Raw genomic sequence first — 19755 nt, 5'->3', positions numbered from 1 at the left:
CGCCATGATTTGCAAGCAATCCCTTAACTATGTAATGGTCAAAATAAAATTTATGGTTGAAGGTTCATAATTCTGAACTGTCTTTGGTGTTTTTTTTTTTTTTTTTCTGGGTAAAAGGTATCTTTGGTGTTGCGAGAAGGAAAATGACACCCATCAATGTTTGTCTATGTCTGCCTTATTTATGAATAATCAAAAGTAATAGTTTTTCTCATTAAAAATTAAGGCAAAAGGTTCCATGCACGGTCGTAAGAGAGAGGGAGAGAGGTGTTAGGATCTTGATTAATTTCATGTCGAATTTTATATATAGTTCAGCCAAAAGCTCTCTTGACCATTGGTATGCATCTCCTGTATGTCAATACATATCTATAGTACTCCAACCACTATTGTGCATTCTTTTGTAACATTTGCTCTTTAAGGCTCTATTTTGCCATGTAGGCATGGTTTCAGGTATTAGTATCAGATCGCCCGATACGGTCGATACTACATGGTTTTGAAGGTGACCAAAATCAATATCTGACTGGTACCATATCGGTGAAAACAGTACAGACAATGGGTAAAATAGTTAAAAAAAAAAAATCATTTTTTAAGGAAAACCAATAATAAACTTGTTCGATACTGCATCAATAGTGATCGGTTTTGAAGGTGACTGATACCCGATCCAATACCATGCACTAAAACCATGAACATAGGGCTAAAACACATGTGAACAAGTGAGTTGACTCAAAATTTGGGCCCAGCTGATTTACCATAGGGGCAATGGTTGGCATTTAAAGTGGGCATGCTTATACCTCTAGTTGATTTGAATCGTAACTATATCATAAGAGATCGAGAGTGTCTTAAAATTTTAGTCAATCCCTCGCAAGTCACAACTACGTAAAATAATGGATTGTGGTGGTTTCATTGCAGTTGGCAATTGACACTCTTGGTTGTATTACCTATTGTAGGTTAATAGAATCAAACCTATTTTTGCATAAAATAAAGAATTAAGTTTCCCTTCACCCATAGAGGATAGGTTCACCCACCCGTCCTCTCCTGTCCCACAGTGAATGAGAGTGGGTGGAGGGAAACTTAGTCCTAAAATAAATGGTTTCATTTGACTTTTGATTTCAATTGAAAGACCTTAAAGAGCTTGGGATAGACCTAAGTCCATCTTTGATATAGTTTTTATTTATTTTTTGTGATTTAAACGTTTTTAATTGCATTTGGTATCATTTATGAAACTTGTTTCTATTAAAAAAAAATTAAAAAAAATCTGAAACAAAAAAGAGGATGAAAGCCATTTATGATTTTTGGTTGAAAAATGTTTTGCGCTATTTGTTTCACGTGTAAATTGGTTCTTAACAACGGCTCTATTGTGTGGTTAAAATTATAAATTACCCACTCAAAATAAGAAAATAAAACCCTCCTCTCTCACTCTCGCTCTCGTCCCTCATCTCTCATCTCTTCTCTAGCGCCTCCAACCCTAAACTCTCTGCAGCTTCGTTTGGCTTCTTACGGCACAGGAAAACATTCCTTTACCCCAGTTCTTTCAGCTTCTCCTCCCAATTCAGACCTGCTTCAATCAATATAAGTGTATCAACATTCCTAATTCATTTTTCCCAAAACTTAAAAGAAAGAAAGAAAGAAAGTTATCTGATTTCAGATTTCTTACTTTCTAAGCTAAACTGAGAATAAAGGAGGATTTCCGCAGGGTCCGTCGTGGGCAGCACAGGCCTTCTCCCCTCCCTGGCATACAACCTTAGCGCCGCTGCAATCAGATCTCCAACAGTCGACTCCGGTGACATCACCACCTGTACAGCTCCCAAGCTCCTCTGTATTGTTACACTCAGCAGCAACTTCGTCAGCCTGGCTGGCATCTCTCGTTAAATTTTCTGTAATTTTCCAGCAGAAAGCAGATCCGGAAAAGTCTTTGGCCAGCGAATCTCAACCTCAGTCAGATAGGCTCGCCGGTAAAACGACGCTGCCCTTTCCACAATTTCTTTCCTCTCCCATTCTCTTCAATCCCTCTTCGGTGCCCACTCTTGGAAGGGCTCGGCATATTTTTTTTCTTTTCGATCTCTCTGTATTGAGTATCAAACTACGAATTGATCACCTCAAACGGCAGTGACGGTAGAACCTAGCACCGTCTCTCTCAACTCAACTCTCTGCGGCCTCCGCCTCCAACCCTAAACTCAACTCTCTGTGGCCTCCGATTTCCCTCCTCTCTCTCGGTCGTCTCTGTTTTGTCAAGTTTTTTGATGGTTTTAATAATCTTCGAAGTTTTACTGTACCACGCCACAAATTCTCTTTGGGCTAAAGCTTATCATGCGAGCAAAGTATGGTGTGAGTGCAAACTAAATTGCCACACAATGTCTCTAAAAGGAGAAAGCTTAAACCTTCTTGCAGCTAGAGTAGTCCTAGCCTACAAGATTTGGGTAGGAAGGAACCAGAAACTTTAGCTTAAGCAACAACCAGACTTAAACCGTTGATCCAAAATTGGAAATCATCATTTCAAAACTACTCTTAACTTTTCTTCAAAACACAACAAAATATGTTGTCATCAGGAATTAGTTCTTCACCAACCAACAATGGTGCACAAAACCCCATCCTGCCTTTTAAATTGTTCGATTGGACTGGATTAAAATTGGATTATTGAAAGAGAGTCTGCACCAGGAATTTAAAAGAAGGAAGCGAGATCTGAATGAGTCTAGCCAATTTTGAACTGATTCAGTTTCTGATCTGCTGGTATTGGTAAGAAATTGGCTGGAATTGGCCAGATCCCACTTAAACCCTAGAAACCCAGATGGGACACCCTCCTCCAAAATGTTAGGAGTCAACTATTCACCTAATCCGATTCCAATTTTTAAATCCGTGGTTCAAACAGATGGTAGCTTGGATGAGTAATCGAAAGAAGTAGGGTAATCTGCAATAATCTTCATGTCTGATCTCACATTTTCGCAGCATCAACTAGGTTTGGACTTGCAGCATCATCAACAAAAGCAGAGACAAAAAGAATCCTCCAAGAAGGAATAAAACTAGCAAATTATTTTGCACATAATAGGTATACCAAACCTGGGTACACAATCTATTATGTCTATTAGTTACCAAATGATTTTTATATTATCAAAAATGGTTTTCACAAATGATTTTTGTTAAATAGGCAAAAATAAAAAATAAAAACTATACCAAAGAGAGCCTAAAAAGATAACTCTAGGATAAAGGGTGAGGAAAGACATGCATAATTTAAGATTAATAACTAATATGACTTAGAATAGAGTTAATTGGAGATGAAAGATCTATATAGTTTGACCTCATTTAATTAGGATAAGAATGGATTAAATTGAGTATTTAATTCATCTAGTTAATAAATGTATTGCACATGCATTAATTTTTGTTTTATTTTATTAGATTACTTGAATTTTAATGGAAAAATATAACTAATATTTGATAAGTGTTGGAAGTTTATTACACATCTAGTCTATCTTTCTCCTTCCGCAATAAAGAGGTAGATAAGTCAGATCATAAGTACTTACCCAAAAAATGTCATATCATAGGAGGGAGGAGAGAGATAGACACAAGAAGGCACTAATATACGAGACGTGCGCAGCCTGACAAAGAACTCAATCCAAAAAAATCTAAAAAGGTCTAAAGAAGTTATTTGAAAAGTAAAATTGAGTTTTCCTTAAACCACGAGGAAGGCGGACAACCATCATTGTGCTTGGATGAATGTTAATACTGAAAGTTATTTCGGACCATCAACATATAGAGCGGAATAATAGCAACCTTGGATTCTAGGTGAACCTTTTCACCTTTCCTCGAAAAAATATAACTTCTATATTTAATAAGATTAATTAATTATACAATCATAATTTTATCATAAATTAATTTTACTTCCTTCATTCTCTTTTAGTTGTAACTAAATAGAGCTAACATTGGATGTTCTTTGTTGAACCACATTGACTTTAATGAAGAGAGAATTTCTTATGCAATAAGTTGGATTATTTTTGCATGAATGATCAAGCTTAATTTATTATTTAAAATAAAGTTTTCTTTCACCCACACCATAGGGATCACAAACCCCTGTTAAGATTGTTGTATGTTCCAAAATACCCTCCCGTATCAATTCCCGCTCTCTCCAACCGTTCCCATTCACCGTGGGTAGAGGGAAACTCCGTTCGAACTTTTTCATTTTTGAATTGGTTTCTTGAACGGACGAACCCGCCATCTTACCAACCTAATTTAAGCCAACCGGAAAATCCGATCAGCATCGGTCGGGATTTGTCTATTTTTCATGAGAATGTTTTGTGCGGTGGCAGAGGTTCAGCCAAGCGCAGGATCCCAATTGCCACCGGACATCGTGAAACCAGCCAGATTTCAGGCGACATTTAGGTACGAGTTGTTAGGTCAAGCTTCTTCTGGTTATAATGAGGTACATTTTATCTTGAGAAGATTTTCTGACAAAAGCTGAGATTACGATTTAGTATTTCCCCTCCCTCTTCTGTTTAACAGGAACAGAGCTTCGTTTGGGTGACAACAATCCCGTCTCCCATCACGAAGCGCCTGTAAGACTAGCATTGTCTCTGTTTTTTTTTTAAATCTATAGAAGTTTTTTTTTTCCCCCCTTTCTTCAACAGCTCTGTTACGTCCGACCTCATTTTTCAGAGTTTCGAGTCAGCCAGAGAAATTTCCGCGTATCTCTTCGGTAAGCATATTTGTACTTATGCTCCTTTTTTCATTTCTTTTTCTTTCCAATTCTGAGAGCAGCATGTAAAATTTCTATTGTTTTTTTGTTAATCTTTAACAATTTCTATGCTATTGCTATCCCCAGTCTCATTTCCATACTCCCACGCTTGGACAAACCCAACCTGTAATTTCTGCTTATTAATTGATTTTCAAGAATGATGATAAAGCCATAGAGGCAGACTTCTCTGTGTTTCCTGTTGTTCGTTATATTTCAGTGTAAATTTTGTCACAATTCAATCTTTTGGTGGGTGAAGAAAGGGCCTTCTTTTTTCATTTTAATATTGATTCATTAAAGCTCAGGAATGTTCGGGTATGCTTTATTGACAGATAGCTAGTAGCAATGTGATCAGTATTTTCCATTCAACTTGTTACTGCATTTTTGTTTATGCTACTTACAGATGTTCCAGAGCCTTTTCTTTTTGCCGTACCTCTTAAATTTTGTCACAATTCAGTCTTTCTCTTTTGGCTCAGAAAGAAGGGGCGGGGGGAGGGTCATATATGTTTTACCTATATGCTCAGAAATTTATGATATTACACATATTTACACAACTTTGGCTCCTGGCCTACTGGGTCCACCACTGTTGGCTGTTTCATGCAGGAACTTCCCTTGTCTATTCACCACATGCTCAAGCTTCAGCTTACTCAAATAGCAATGCGTCTTAGTACCCTAATAACTGATAACAATAACAGGTCCTCAAAGAACTGCAAGTATAACTGTTCAAACTTCAAACCATAAATAAGAAGAAACTTGTAACTCGGTTATTATATTGAACCATTGATGTAGGGGGATTACCTAGAAACTAGGGTTCCTACAAGGGCTGGCTAGGATAGGCTATGCAAGACTATTCAAACCCTAAAAGTGGACTAAAGTCAGGGAATTGCAGCAGCATACATGATGAACATAGAGACTAAAACATAGAATTAAAGTAACAATGAGCAACAGTCCTAGCTGAATGCAATCAACTTAACAGGGCATCAATTGGGAACATGGGGGTAGGAAGCATGGGCAGCAAGATATCAAATTGAATGCATGAACTTTCAATATTATAAAAATGATTTGTGCTCTGTTAATGACTTAACCAGTCAACTAACATATGGAATCAACAAACATTCAATATAAAGGAATTAAGAAGTGGAAGCTGATGGCAGTGTACTAACAGGTCAGGTGATAACAATAACAAAATATAAAGTAAAACAGTAAAAGGTAGGAAACATTTGCTAACAGGATTGAAGTAGAAACATAGAGGCTACGAGAAGAAGAAAATAATAGGGAGGGGAGACAGACTTTACCACCTATATCACATAGGGACAGAGAAGAGAATAAGAAGAAGATAAGATTAAAGGAGAGGGAGCACCAGTAGCCTTCAGTCCATTAATTCAGCATCCCATTCATCAGCCCAGACTTGGAGAATGCAAGTTCCAATCAGTCTTCATACACGGCAGGTTCTGTTCATAGTCACTGTGTTGCAGAGAAATGCCAAGGCAACAGTACACAAGGTGGGGTGGGGGGGAAAGGGGAAATATAGAGTCTAGAGTGGAGAATAGAAGAAGAATAAGAAGGAGAAGCAGGGGAGCAGAATTCAAGAAGAAGAAGAGAGAGAGAGAGAGAGGCTCCCTTAGCCTTTTTAAGAGGAAAAAAAAAAAAAAAGCCACAGAAATAACTGCCCACATACTTGCTGTGATTGGCTGGTTATGACTGCCCACCATATTACCACTAAAATGAAAAGTGAATTACATGCAAAATAAAAAAAGAAAAGAAATACATGCTATACTAAAATAATAATAAACAAAAATAGTAGTAAGAAAATAATACTAAGACTAGGCTTGCTGTCCATCACGTGTGGGGTCCACCGTGGGACTCACCAGCTGGGTCCTATCAAGATGATAGTCCCTACGCATCATCAATCCAAAGAGATGCCATGGAGGGCTGATGCCTGCGTCTCCTCCTCTGGTAGACTCTAAAGCCACTGCCAGGTGGACTGATGTCCTCATCAACCATCCCAAAGGGCATAAAGTCCTCCATTCATGGAACATATAAGACTACTTTATTGTTTCTTTTTTCTCTGTTGCTTCTTTTGTGTGTGTGTGTTGGGGGGGGGGTCACACTTTGTGTTTAAATCAAGGTTTAAAATCTCGTTTCGTTTTGGTGTTTCAGTCTGACCGAAATTTTGGCGAAATATGGTATTCTTTCTATGAGTTTTGCTTGGCAATTTGTGGGTGTAAAATGCCGAAATAACCGAAATTTCCGAAACGAGATGACCAAAATTTCCGAAATATTGCATTTTTTCAATTCGAATTTGCGTTTCGTTTCGACTCGACCGAAATACTCAAAATATTCAAGATTTCGACCGAGACGAAACGAGTTTTTGAACTATGGTTCAAATAGGTGATTAGGATATACAAAATAAACAGCAGAAGAAAGGCTTGATGTGAACAAAGAAAACATTGATAAGGTGTCCACTGCATTAGAACTCAAAAGGTCTTTAAATGGGGACAGTCTAACTTGAAACGGAACTAACAAAAGCATTTCCTCTGAATTCTTCAAAGAATCAACCAATGAAAGGAGAGAGAGATATTAGATAAATGATTAGATAAATATGATTGTTAACAAAGCATTTCTCGTTCTTCAAAAATCCACTTTTACTCTAACAAAGCATTTCTCTGATCATGAAAGGAGAGAGATATTAGATAAATGAGTTAAGGTAAACCACTTTACTCTATATTATATGCCATTGACTTAAAGGATGTACAATTACATAGGTGCCCTTACATTTATTACAGTCTATTACAAATGATTACAAAGCGTACCCAAAATACTTAACGGGACAGTCTAACTTGAAACGGAACTAACAAAAGCATTTCCTCTGAATTCTTCAAAGAATCAGCCAATGAAAGGAGAGAGAGAGATATTAGATAAAATGAGTTAAGTGGTAAAAACCACTTTACTCTATATTATATTGCCATTGACTTAAAGGATGTACAATTACATAGGTGCCCTTACATTTATTACAGTCTATTAGAAATGATTACAAAGCATACCCAAAATACTCTTACAACCATAATCCTAATATTATGCGGAGAATCCCTTTCTATGGTGGGTGTGGATTGGAGTTTTAAACACCATGCTGTTGGTTATGGCAGCATTTTGGAAGGACGTCCAGTGGAGTGTAGGGCCACCATCATTTGGAAGTTGTGTGTATTTGCCATCTGCTGGAGTTTTGGACGGAAAGCAATGCAACAAGATTTGAAGCTGAAGAGGGAGCAGCCAGCTAGGAGTTAGAAGGGCTAAGAAGTTACTTCTTGTTGGCTTTGTGGTCCTGGAATTTTGGGGGTTAATACACATCGGATATGGGATCCTTGGGATGAAATTGTACATGGGTCAGGGATGATCTTTTGAATTATGGATTTTTTTTGAAGATTAGCTTGGATTGTTATTTGTACAGCATCCTTAGTTCAGAGGTTGCTTTTATTCTGATTTATTAATTGAATCCGTACCTTATCTTCAAAAACAAAAAATGTAGATTTGAATAAAATACAAGCTATGAAACTCATCTGAGAATCTTTATCAGCATCCACGTTTCATGCAGAATTCTACTTACCACAGCATAAAATGGAAAATGGACAAAGTTTGATGGTGCAATTCTTCATGATGCAGATGCTCTAGGAATGATTCTGGCTTTTAATATGAGGCATTTATTTATGGGAGCTTCTAGTCGTAACCATATTGTTTACAAGTTAGACTGTAACCATGGCCTTGATTCTGCTACGTGGCAGCTTGGATGGGGGTGAAAATTTGTGGACCTGTAGATCCCAAGTTCCTCTATAGTCTATTCACATGTCAAGTTTCAGCCTGATCAGAGTTTGCCATGTGGTAAAACAGAATTCAGGACTACAAGAGGGTGCATGGATATAAACAGGAGGGCATGACATTAGATCAAAGGGTAAATGGTTGAATTTGAGGCTGAAATTTGACATGTGGCCAAGCTAGGCAATTCCATAAATATCCAACGGTCAAATTTGCCACATCATTCTTCCATATGGTATGACATATGGTTCTAAATCTAATTGAAGCCAATGTGGTTACAATTAGATTTTCCCTTTATTTATTTGTATTTTTGTACTTAATCTAATGTCTTAACCCCTTGCTCAATCTATTGGCCATCATGTATTTTCAGGAATACTGAATTCTTGGAGGACTGTTCAGTAGGGTTTTGTTGTTCATTTTTCATTGAGGAGGTCAACTCTCTCCTTCAATATAAGAGCCATGAAATCGTATGATTTTAGCAGTGTTTTCAAACTTCAGTTCTAAAGGCAGACATCCCTTCTGAATATCTCACCATGACTTCCCAATCTCACACAAAAGAAAATGGGGAAATTAACCGCTCAACTGCTGCTGGTAATAGGAATGCCAATGTCAATTTTGAGGATGAGGGTATCGAAAGCTGCATTTTCCTTTTTCTTTGGTTTTAACTTCTCTCTCAATTTGGGCCACTTATAACATTGATTTGTTCCACAGTCAAGCAAAGAGCAGATTTGGTGGAGTGGTTAAATGGCTTGCTTCCTGATTTAAGGTTACCATTGGAAGCTTCGGAAGAAGAAATCAGAGCGTTTTTAATTGATGGAACTGTTTTATGTAGTGTTTTAGACAGGCTTAGACTTGGTGCTATAAATGAGGTTTGTTTTTTTTTTTTTCCCATTAGTTGTCTTGAAATAGCAATTTTATTGAATTGGAAAATAATTTTTAACATTTATATTTTCATTTTAATGTGAGTTTTTTACTGTAGTGGGGTGGTTCTGATCATTCTTCTGAGCCTCGTGTGGAGAATGTCAAAAGGTTTCTGGCAACTATGGATCACATGAGGTTGCCCAGGTTCAGACTATTGGATCTTGAGCAGGTATTCTTAGCTATTTGTAAACTTATTCTTTTTCTTGCTAAGGATTCTTGGTCTTTTAAGTTTGATTAAGGTCAAGTATAGTATCTTTAGTTATTAGGGTAATTATATATAAAGGGAGAGATGTGCTTAAGTGCTAACTATTAGCAGTTAGAATGCAAAGAATGCAATGCTGGTTTGTGGCTTAAGGGTGTGCTCTCATGCACCTCTGCATGCTAGTGATTGCATACTCACACACTTAAGTGTATGCATATACATTTACAGATATACAGGTACATGTCATGCACCTGCCGTCATACATCATATGGTATCTTTCTGAAAATACTTGGTCCTTATTTAGTATAGGGTTGAGCAAGGTTATGCTCTCCACCTCATGATTGACATATTGTGCAGGGGTCTATGGGAACAGTTGTAGAGTGCCTATTGACACTTAAAGAGCGTTTTAATTCTAATCCTGGGGGAGACACTGTTCATATTACAAATTCAATGGCTAAAGCTGGAAACCAGCCAAGGAATAGATGGAAACTGTTGGAAGCAGATAGTTCGGAGGGAAATAATGGTTCTGTTGGGGAAGTATCTCCTTGTGGACAGGATGCTCCAGTAACTAGAGAAGAGAGGCGAAAGAGTTGGACTGACTCGAAATTTCAGCGTGTGTTGCGCAGTCCTGTTATGTCAGGTATGACTTTGATTGAAGTGTTAGAGTTTCGTAATGCTGACTGCTATACTCAATTCGCACAAAGTCTTATCCCAAATAAAGGGATAAGACAGCCTAAGATATCCAAGTGAGTGCCATGTAAAATATTGGAGAGTGTGATGCTTGAGTTTCAGATGCTTAGTTATCACATGATTTAACTTTTCATTTTGATTTCACATAAAGTGACTATAGTTGGCTTCCTGCAAGGCTTTCATACTCTCTTCCTAAATAACAAACAAAAGGTAATTGCTGACTGGATTGATCATCTTTGGGGGAAGGGCAATGGAATGTGATTAGAATTGCTGTGATCATATCTTCAGTGTTTATTTTGTGAATTTTGAATTTGGGTATCTTTTGTTTTCCATTTGAGATTTAATCTGTCATGTAGGAATTTGTAGATCTTGTTTGTATATACAACTAGACAAATTCTTTTAGTTTATACCTGTAAACATGAATGGATTTGCAGGTCCATTCAATATTCATTTTGACATCATTGACTTGTACAGTAAAACATGTCAGAACATGTGTAATCATACTGACCCAAACTGATCTGAACCCCCTCCCCCCCCCCCCCCCAAAAAAAAAAAAAAAATAATGAGCTGAAAACACTACCACCAGTACTTCCCTTAAAGGGTAAAGAAAAAGTATCGGCTAACATGGTGAGCTCCAATTTATTTATTTATTTTTGGATAAAACCATCTAAAATAAAAAATCTCAGGTAAAATCTTATTCTTTTTACACAGATTTTTATCTAAAAATTTTCCTTTATCACTGTTTTTTCCTGGAAACAGATTGAGCGTTTGGGAATCTAGAGGACATATTTTTATGGTATATTGAGCAAGCTAAGGCTTTAAACAGAATTGAATTGCTAAAAATGATTGGTGTAGCTGACCCCATGTAGTTGGGAAACGCTTTTGGGAATGTGTAATCTTTTTTATTTATTGAAGGCATCATGGTCCACTAGATACATTATAAAGAATGAAGTGGGGAAGTTCAAACATCAGCACTCTAATTCCCTTCCTAGTTTCTCTTCTTTCTTTCCTCCTTTCTAGACCATAGCTTTCAGCATTCTACTTAGTCAACTCTTTTGACATCAAAATGCTTTAAAACCTAGATCAGCCAGGACGATTGGAGTACCCATTGGCATGCTTTTGGGGTTAGTTTTGCTATTGACCTGAAGTAATTTTAAAGCCCAAAAACTGCTGAGAATTTCTTCTTTTGTTTGCCCGTTCAATTAGATGGTGAGGCTGTTTGGTCTACTATAGCCCATGATAATTCTTATTTGCTATTTTTTTTGTAAAGAAGGGAGGATATTGCAATTGAGCACATTAAATAGCCCCTTCATTAATGAATGTGTTAATTAGTCCCTTAATAGACAATCACATATTCAGAGGTTTACAACCCTTTGATAAATACACTCTCATGATTAGGAACACAAAAGTTTTTATTTAATAGAAACAAAATATTGGTAAATGGTAATAATAACTAAGATCAAGTGTAACTTGTTAATTACCTTAAAAAAAAAAGAAAAGTGTAACTTGTTAGTTGCCAACCCAAAAACAAGGATAATTGTTAATTAGCTTCTGTTAATGACATTAATGGAACATGCGTACATGATTACATGTTCTCAAGGCTGATGGTATCAGCCAACTACCTTGATACTATGGTTGGATTGGGTTGACTCAACCTTGGACCTATTTCAGGACTGCCTCTGTGTCTGGTTTAGATGTTGGTTCATTGTTCATAAAAGTATGATGCTTAAATGTTAAATGTCTATGATTATCAGAGATACCACATATGTTTGATTTTATTAAGTTAGATGAGTTCCAAACTCTGTTTTCATTGTTTGAAGAGTTGATTTTATTCTCTTGCTTTTCTCATGTAGAGCCATCGGCTGCATTGATACATCATGTTGGACATAAGTTCCATGAGGTTTTTCAACTAAAACAAGGACGTTATGCTGATATTCCTGCTGCTAAGATATCTGAAATGATGAAATCTAACAGTTTCGATGTAAATTCTTGATCTTCTTATTGGACCCAATATCCGGCATACTTAATTTTCTGTATGAAAACTAGAACCTGATCTTCTTCTTTCCCCCCCTGCAGAATGCTCCAACTCAATCACTTCTGAGTGTTGTAAATGGGATTCTAGATGAAAGCATTGAAAGGAAGAATGGGGAAATACCTCATGTATGATAGTGACCAACCAGTGGATGTCATTCCAAGCTTGAATTGATGATTTTACATTTTTATCCAATTGGATGGGTTTCTTGTAGAATTTCTAACGAGTCCTTTTATTCCCTTTCCCTCAGCGTGTGGCGTGTCTATTGAGAAAAGTCGTACAAGAGATTGAGCGACGTATTTCAACTCAAGCGGATCACCTAAGAACTGTAATATGCTTTAGAAATTAATTTCTTCTAAAGGAAATTTTTAATTGGCACTTATAATAATTTATCTATTACTGCATATCTGCAGCAAAATAATCTCTACAAGGCTCGTGAGGAAAAATATCAATCAAGACTTAGAGTACTCGAGACTCTTGCAACTGGGACTAATGAGGAGACCCAGGTACTCAAGTAATTACACTAAATCTTTCAGTTGATAAGGTTATCTTCATACACATATTCCCCAACTTTTTGTGGTGGGCAATGATCTATTCATTCACTTCTTGAAACTGCACCCTCTTCTTGCAGGTTGCTATGAACAAGTTCCAGCATATAAAGGTCCAATTCTAGTAGTTGCTCCCCTCTTTTTCCCTGCTCTAATTTTATTTTTTGTGGCATAAACTTAAAAGAGAAAATTCAATGTCTTGTGACATTGGACCGGTTCCTTTAGATGCTTTACAATCCGTGTTGAAGTATTTTAGAATGTGTTCTACTTTGTTGAGTCAACTGGAACTTCTGGAATCTACAGTCCTAAAAGAAAGCATCAAAGGATTGGTTCATGAGAGAAACAGATTAAGGTTTATGGAGAAAAGCGATAAAATTAGGGTTTCGAAGAATAGTTAGGTTGGAGTAGATTTAGTGTATCCCAATAAATGGGTTGACTACATGTCCCATTGCGCTTTTAGAGACATTCTTCTTGATTCTAAGTGATGCTTGTCTTCTCTCACCACTTCTCTGAAAGTAATTTTACACCTGTCCCTTGTCCTTTTAGCTCCTCCAACCCGAACCATATCACTCCTTACTGTTCATTCAACGACATTCGTTGCACATGTCCATGCCACCTCAATGGACTTCTTCTCCAATTAACAACTACCTATAATGTGTTCATTCGTCTTATATCTTTTAAGATTTTATCCCTCATCCATGATCCATCTCAACTTGATGTAGTACACCATTATCTTGGCTGGACTGACATGACCTGATCTGGAAACCCAGATCGAGAAATACCAAAACCAAACCTGGATTTTGGTCCAACAGGAGTATTTAGGAATTTAATTATTTGTTTGGGTCATTATTGTGATCTTTTATTTTTTTTTTGGAAAATAGATAATAACATAGGAGAGTAGTCTCCCAGCTTGAGTTGAGTTCTATTTCTGTTTTAGGATGAGATTAGGAGTCTCTTTTTTTTCTCTCTTTATTTATATTCATGTTACCCTTGGGCAGAGTTGAATATTAAAATTGAAGTTTGAAACTTTTCTTCACGTGCGTATGTTGTTCGCTGGAGTGGTCAACTGATGCTGTTCCCTCTCTCTCATTCTCCCTAGTTCGATTCAGCCTGAATCCCTTAGTTCCAGGTTTTCCTTCTTTCATCTCTCTTGCTTTCTTGTTTCTTCTTCCTGTTACTTTCTTTGTTTTAGTTCTTAAGTGCCCCTTTCACCATACTCTATTCTGGATGGTAGAGGCAGCCCAGCTGTATTGGGATCGAACTCCCCATTTCTAGTTCTTTCCTCCTGAAACTGTGCATGTTGGTTCCTCACCTAAGGGTGACTCAGCCTGTAAGGTTTGATGCCATTAGCTTGCAAATGGGTTTCAGGTCTGGTTTGGTGTCCTACCGCCAGATTCAGTTGCAGAGCTTATCCCCATCTTAATACCTTTTATTTGGGCTTGGTAATAGTTGAAATCAAAAGGTTAGAGGATTGAACCTTATCCTACAGCTTTATGTGATTTCGACGCAAGAGGAGAGTCTGAATGCATTTTCTGATTCTGGCTTCCTCGCGTACTGTTTGAGATTTTGAGGTTGAAGAAGATAAATTCTTATTACAGTTCAGGCTAGATAATTTTGTACTTGTTAAAGGCCCTTCTTGAAATTTGTTTTATTCATCCCCATCCTTTTAATTTTCAGAAATGCCCTCCACTTCAATTCTTTTTTTTCAGTAGAGTCCTGGAATCTTTTTTCTCTCTACTCATTGGTCCTGAACTTCAAAATATTTAAAGAATTTTCACTGCTTCTTTATATTTGGAGTTTTATCACTTAAGTGGTTCAATAGCGACTCAGCATTGGGGTTTTGGTCCTGAACTACACTAATTTTATTTATACATTGTTTCTTTAGCGCCAGATGAGTGGCAAAACCAGAACAGATAAAATAAGAAATGAACACATGAGAGGTGACATATGAGTGGCCAAGGCCTAGAACCTGCTGATAGGTAGCATAGTGTCCGAAGTACAAGAAATTCATGCCCATCCCATCCCTAGCCAACTCCTAGTTGATGGTCCATTGGATGCTAGCCCTCTCAGGAGGGCCTTGGAGGTACCTTCACCTTATTATGACCAAAGGTTTTGGAACTGCCATTGCAAGCCTGGATACTTGAGGATGGCATGTCCAGTTTGAGCAAAAGTGAACCATTATTTTTACTTGGATCTTAAAAACTGGTTTTCAATCTTATCAATTGTAATGACACTAGATTTCTGTAGCTCAGCCTCAGTAGTTGGGATAAGTTTTTATTGGGTTGAGTCTGTTCTATGAATGCAAATGAATGAGGTTGACTACAGTAAGGCATGGATACATGGGAGCAGGTTTCTGGTTGGCCCAACCAGGAAGGAATCTCTTGCTTGCAGGCCCATTTCTGCCGCAAGTCATATGGGGCTGAAATTTGGTGGATACGTAGACCTCACAGTCCTCTACTTGTTTATCAGGTTTCAGCCTGAGTAGATTTGCCACATGGCATAATGAAGCATGAGAAAATTCTGGACTCTCAAAAGGGTATACGGATTAATGAAGAGATGCATGGAGATACATGGGAGTGTTTGCTGTTATGGAAGGATAAATAATTGAATTTGGGTCTGAATTTTGACATATGGCCAATCCTGTCCATTCTCTAAATATTAAACTTTCAGAATTATCACATCATCTCTACACGTGGCACAAGTTGGTGTGACAACCAGGAAACCAAAGTTTATGTATAATATGATTCATATCTTGTTTTTTCTGTTTTTGTGACTTTGTCATCTTGTAAATTGTGGATTTGCATTGTTTTGTGCAGATGGAGAAGACCAAAATACAGGAGAAGAAGAAACTTGAGGAGCAGGATATGTTTAGACTGATGAAAGAGAAGGACCATATTGATCTTGAAATTTCAACACTAAAGCAAGAACTGGAATTAGCAAAACAGCAATATGAACAACGTTGCCGGCAATTGGAAACACAAGCCAAGGGAACTAAAGTTGGGTTAGAGGAGAGATTAACGGAACTTGAGGGTCTCTTAGAAGGTTCTAGGAAGAAAATTGAAGAACTTGAGTCATTTTCTGAATCAAAAGCTCAGAGCTGGAATGCAAAAGAACACAGCTACCAGACTTTTGTAGATTTTCAGTTCAAATCTTTGCAGGTTTGCTCATTGAACTATTTTCTTACCTTTTTTAATTATTATTTTAAGGGAGAAGGTTACCCACACAGATGGTGGGGGGGGGGGGGAATCTCCCACGCCACACCAATCGGGGTGCGGGAGATGGTTTCGTCAATACGCCCTCATGAGAGAGTGTCATTGTGGGGCCCACATGAGAGTGTCAGTGAGGGGCCCTCATGGTCATGTGGGAGGGTGTGGAAATGCATCCACACTGTTGACATGAGGATCTTTTACCCCTTTTTTTTATATATATTTTGAACTTGCTTTTTTCATAGTTATATGAATAAACTTGCTGTTTATTCAGGAGTTGAGGGTCACTTCTCAGTCAATCAAGAAAGTGGTGCAAAATACACACAGAATCTATTCAGAAGAATTTAGTCAGTTGGGTAGGACTTATAATTCAGAATGATTCATTTAGTTTACAGGAATTAAACTGGAATTTCTAATATGTTACTTTGTGCTCACCTTTCTCAGGGGTAAAGCTTAAAGGGTTAGCAGAGGTGGCAGAAAATTATCATATTGTTCTTGCAGAAAATCGAAAGCTGTATAATGAGGTTCAAGACTTAAAAGGTATGATGATTAGCATATCAAAACTGTATCATTAAATTGTAGATGTTTCTGCTCATCTGCTGAATGTTGGTATTCTTGGATAGGCAACATTAGAGTCTATTGTCGGACAAGGCCATTCCTTCCTGGACAAAACGGAAAACAAACTACCATAGATTTTATTGGTGAGAATGGTGAGTTGATCATTGTAAATCCCCTCAAACAAGGAAAAGACAGTCGTCGCGTATTCAAGTTTAACAAGGTCTTCGGTCCAACAGCCACTCAAGGTTTTCATCTTTATACCACTAAATCTTAGGGAATGCTTCATTTTCTTTTCCATTATATATCTGTAGCAAGAAAACTTATACCTTTTGTGCATATGTATTTATACTGATGATATGGAACTACTAAAAATTTTCATGCAAGATGAACACCAAATTATTATTTGGAAATACTGCATTATTGAGAAAGGTAAATTAGTACTATTCCTTAAATTTAAGAATATAAGAGTATTTAAAACAATGTTTTAAACTTTTGGCACTTTAAAGGTTGATTTTTTTTCCACCTTTACATTCACTAGAGTGCGAAGGTGGGTTGGATGAAGTGGAGAGGTGCGACCGGAGTACTGTGTGACCGACGTATTCCTTTAAAGCTTAAAGGAAAGTTCTATAGGACTGTTGCCCGACCGGCTATGATGTATGGGGCGGAATGTTGGGCAGTTAAGAAATTTCATATAGAGAAGCTATGTGTAGCAGAGATGAGGATGTTAAGATGGATGTGCGGAAAGACTATGAAGGATAAAGTAAGGAATGATCGTATTAGAGCTGATTTGGGAGTTGCCCCGATCAACGACAACCGTCGACAAGTTGCGAGAATGTCGTTTTAGGTGGTATGGCCATGTTCTACGTGTTGAACTTTGATAGTGTTTGAAGTGTATATGTTGTTATTGTTGGCAACGGTACAATGGTGTTGGCGTTTTAGGATGTGTTTGAAGTGTTAGAGATGAGCTTGGGGTGAATTGCATGTGTTTAGTTGTGTTTTGATGCCCAAGGGCATTTTGGTAATTTTACACTAGCCCCAGTGTGGTAGATGATGTGCTTTGATGGTTGGTGATGTGTTCAGTATGTGTCTGATGAGTTTTGGATGCTTTCAAATTAATTCGGTACATGTTCGATGTGTTTTTATGGCTTAGGGGTGTTTTCATAATTTTCCCCAGCCTTGGTATAATAGGCATCATGTTTGGGTGCGCATTGATGCATTGGATATGTGTTCGGTTGAGTTGGGATGTGATTCCGTGTGCATAACTATGTGGAGTAAGTTTTTGGTTTATATGTGTGTGGGGCCCCCCAGGGCTTAGCGGGCATGATGACATGGTTTGTTAAGGTGGCTAGTGTTGGATGATGTGGCAAAAATCAAGGCCACATGGCCTGGGCAGCAACAAGGCCCCCATGGTACAAGCGCATGGGCGGCACAGGGCCACACAGGCCATGGTGTATGGGCAGCAAAGGCCACAATCAGCCAGCAAAATGAGAGCAGCAGGCGCATGGCCTGGCGGCCAAGCATGCTGGGCGGTGTGCCAGCAGAGGCCCTGGTGCGCGGGGGCATGCCAGCCATGGTCCCTGCCGCATGGCCCTTGTATCGGTGTGATTTTCATGCCTAAGCCATTTTTTTTGGCGTTTTATTTGGAAGCATTCTGGAAGCAATCATGTGCAACAGACATATGTTGTCCTTTAAATGAAAATTTGAAAAGTCGGAGGGATATCGAAGCAAATAGTGCAAATCGGTGGAAGGGCCTGGTTGCAATTGTAAGAAAACCAATGGTTTCAAATGGATGGTTAAGATTAAGCCACATCGGCATTTATTCCGATCCAATGGAATGCGCTTGCGGTAGTCATTTAATTGGAGCGTGTAAATGTGCTTCGGTAAGCGCACATGGAAGATAGTGGTTCTGTAAGATTCCAGTTGGAATCGTATAATTAAAGGTACATTTAAGCTATCATAAGTGGCGTCACATTAGACAGATGTGCAGTAGTCAGACCTGACTCCGTGAAACGCACGTACACAAAGCTCAGACATCGAGATTCTATTTAATGCCTTGTGGGTTGTCATTCCTTTATGCGTAAGAAATGTCTCGATCTAATGGCCAGAATATTTGGCGCACAGAATCTTTTCAATCCAATGGCTTCTGTGGCAGCTGACATACTTGTGACGTGAAGCACTTCACGACTTTAAGTAGTGCTACATTAGAGTGTCACAAAAAGCCCTCCAAAATTATAAAATTGCCCCCTATCTTCATTTGGCCAAATCTTGGCCATTTTAGGTCCGATTTTAGTGTTTCAAGTTGCAGAATTCTCACAAGAACAAGAGCTACACATTTGGATTGCTTGGAGAAGCTCATGTGTGCCCAGAAGTGTGTTTTGTGAGGGATTTTGATGCCAAATGCCTTTGGATGCTTGGATGGACTTGAGGATGGCTTTAGATCACTTCTTTGAAGGTGTATGAACATTGTTGAGCTATGGAGATGACATTGGGCTTGAATCTTCAAATGGCTAGTCCACTTTGGTGAGTTCTCTCAACTCTCTTTTGTAGATCCTAGGTTGTGTAATGATGATGTATGCCTAGTGAATCACATTGGGATTGGGATTGTATTTCTCATCATTTCATTTCAGTGTAATACCCTTGTGAGTTGTTGCTCACAAGATTTTTGATTAAAATTCTAGATGGACTTAGGTACTCATAGTAGAGGCTATGAGTTATTGGGGGTTGTTGCCCTTCATCTTTTTATGATCAAGGACTAAAGCCACTATAGTAGTTGCAGTTTTGGAGCATATAGTGCATATACGAAGCCTCATTTGGGTATTGCACCATGGATGTAGGCTTATAGCCGAACCACATAAATTCCTGTGTTGTGGATAGTCTTTAGTTATTTGTGTGAAGTGCGTGGTGTATGCAGAGTGGGTGTGTTACTCCTGGTTGGCCTTACCAGTCTTGGTGGAAGGCGGGGTACACATGAACTGTAACTGGCCAATGGGGTGCCCCAGCTAGTGGTGCTTAAAGGATATCTAAAACAGCTCTTGGCAGCCCGTCGTGTATGTTTGAGTTTGGTGGCCCCA

The 19755-nt window shown here is 38.2% G+C and overlaps 1 protein-coding gene across 1 annotated transcript in view; it reads left to right on the top strand.

Moving 5' to 3' along the window:
• Positions 1–4163: 4163 nt before the first annotated feature.
• The window catches only part of LOC122653698 (kinesin-like protein KIN-14C), a 31357-nt gene continuing 15765 nt past the window's right edge, over positions 4164–19755 (top strand). The window contains exons 1-15 of the mRNA XM_043847633.1: positions 4164–4368; positions 4489–4541; positions 8898–9154; positions 9239–9396; positions 9507–9617; positions 10008–10290; positions 12194–12321; positions 12417–12500; positions 12623–12700; positions 12786–12878; positions 13004–13033; positions 15737–16078; positions 16401–16482; positions 16571–16666; positions 16750–16929. Coding sequence (XP_043703568.1) covers positions 9061–9154; positions 9239–9396; positions 9507–9617; positions 10008–10290; positions 12194–12321; positions 12417–12500; positions 12623–12700; positions 12786–12878; positions 13004–13033; positions 15737–16078; positions 16401–16482; positions 16571–16666; positions 16750–16929 — 1759 coding nt within the window. The 5' untranslated portion in view covers positions 4164–4368; positions 4489–4541; positions 8898–9060. The remainder of the gene's footprint in view (positions 4369–4488; positions 4542–8897; positions 9155–9238; positions 9397–9506; positions 9618–10007; positions 10291–12193; positions 12322–12416; positions 12501–12622; positions 12701–12785; positions 12879–13003; positions 13034–15736; positions 16079–16400; positions 16483–16570; positions 16667–16749; positions 16930–19755) is intronic.

This window comes from Telopea speciosissima, chromosome 3 (genome assembly GCF_018873765.1).
Source record: "Telopea speciosissima isolate NSW1024214 ecotype Mountain lineage chromosome 3, Tspe_v1, whole genome shotgun sequence".
Lineage (NCBI taxonomy): Eukaryota > Viridiplantae > Streptophyta > Magnoliopsida > Proteales > Proteaceae > Telopea > Telopea speciosissima.
This window is presented reverse-complemented; position numbering and strand designations above follow the sequence as displayed.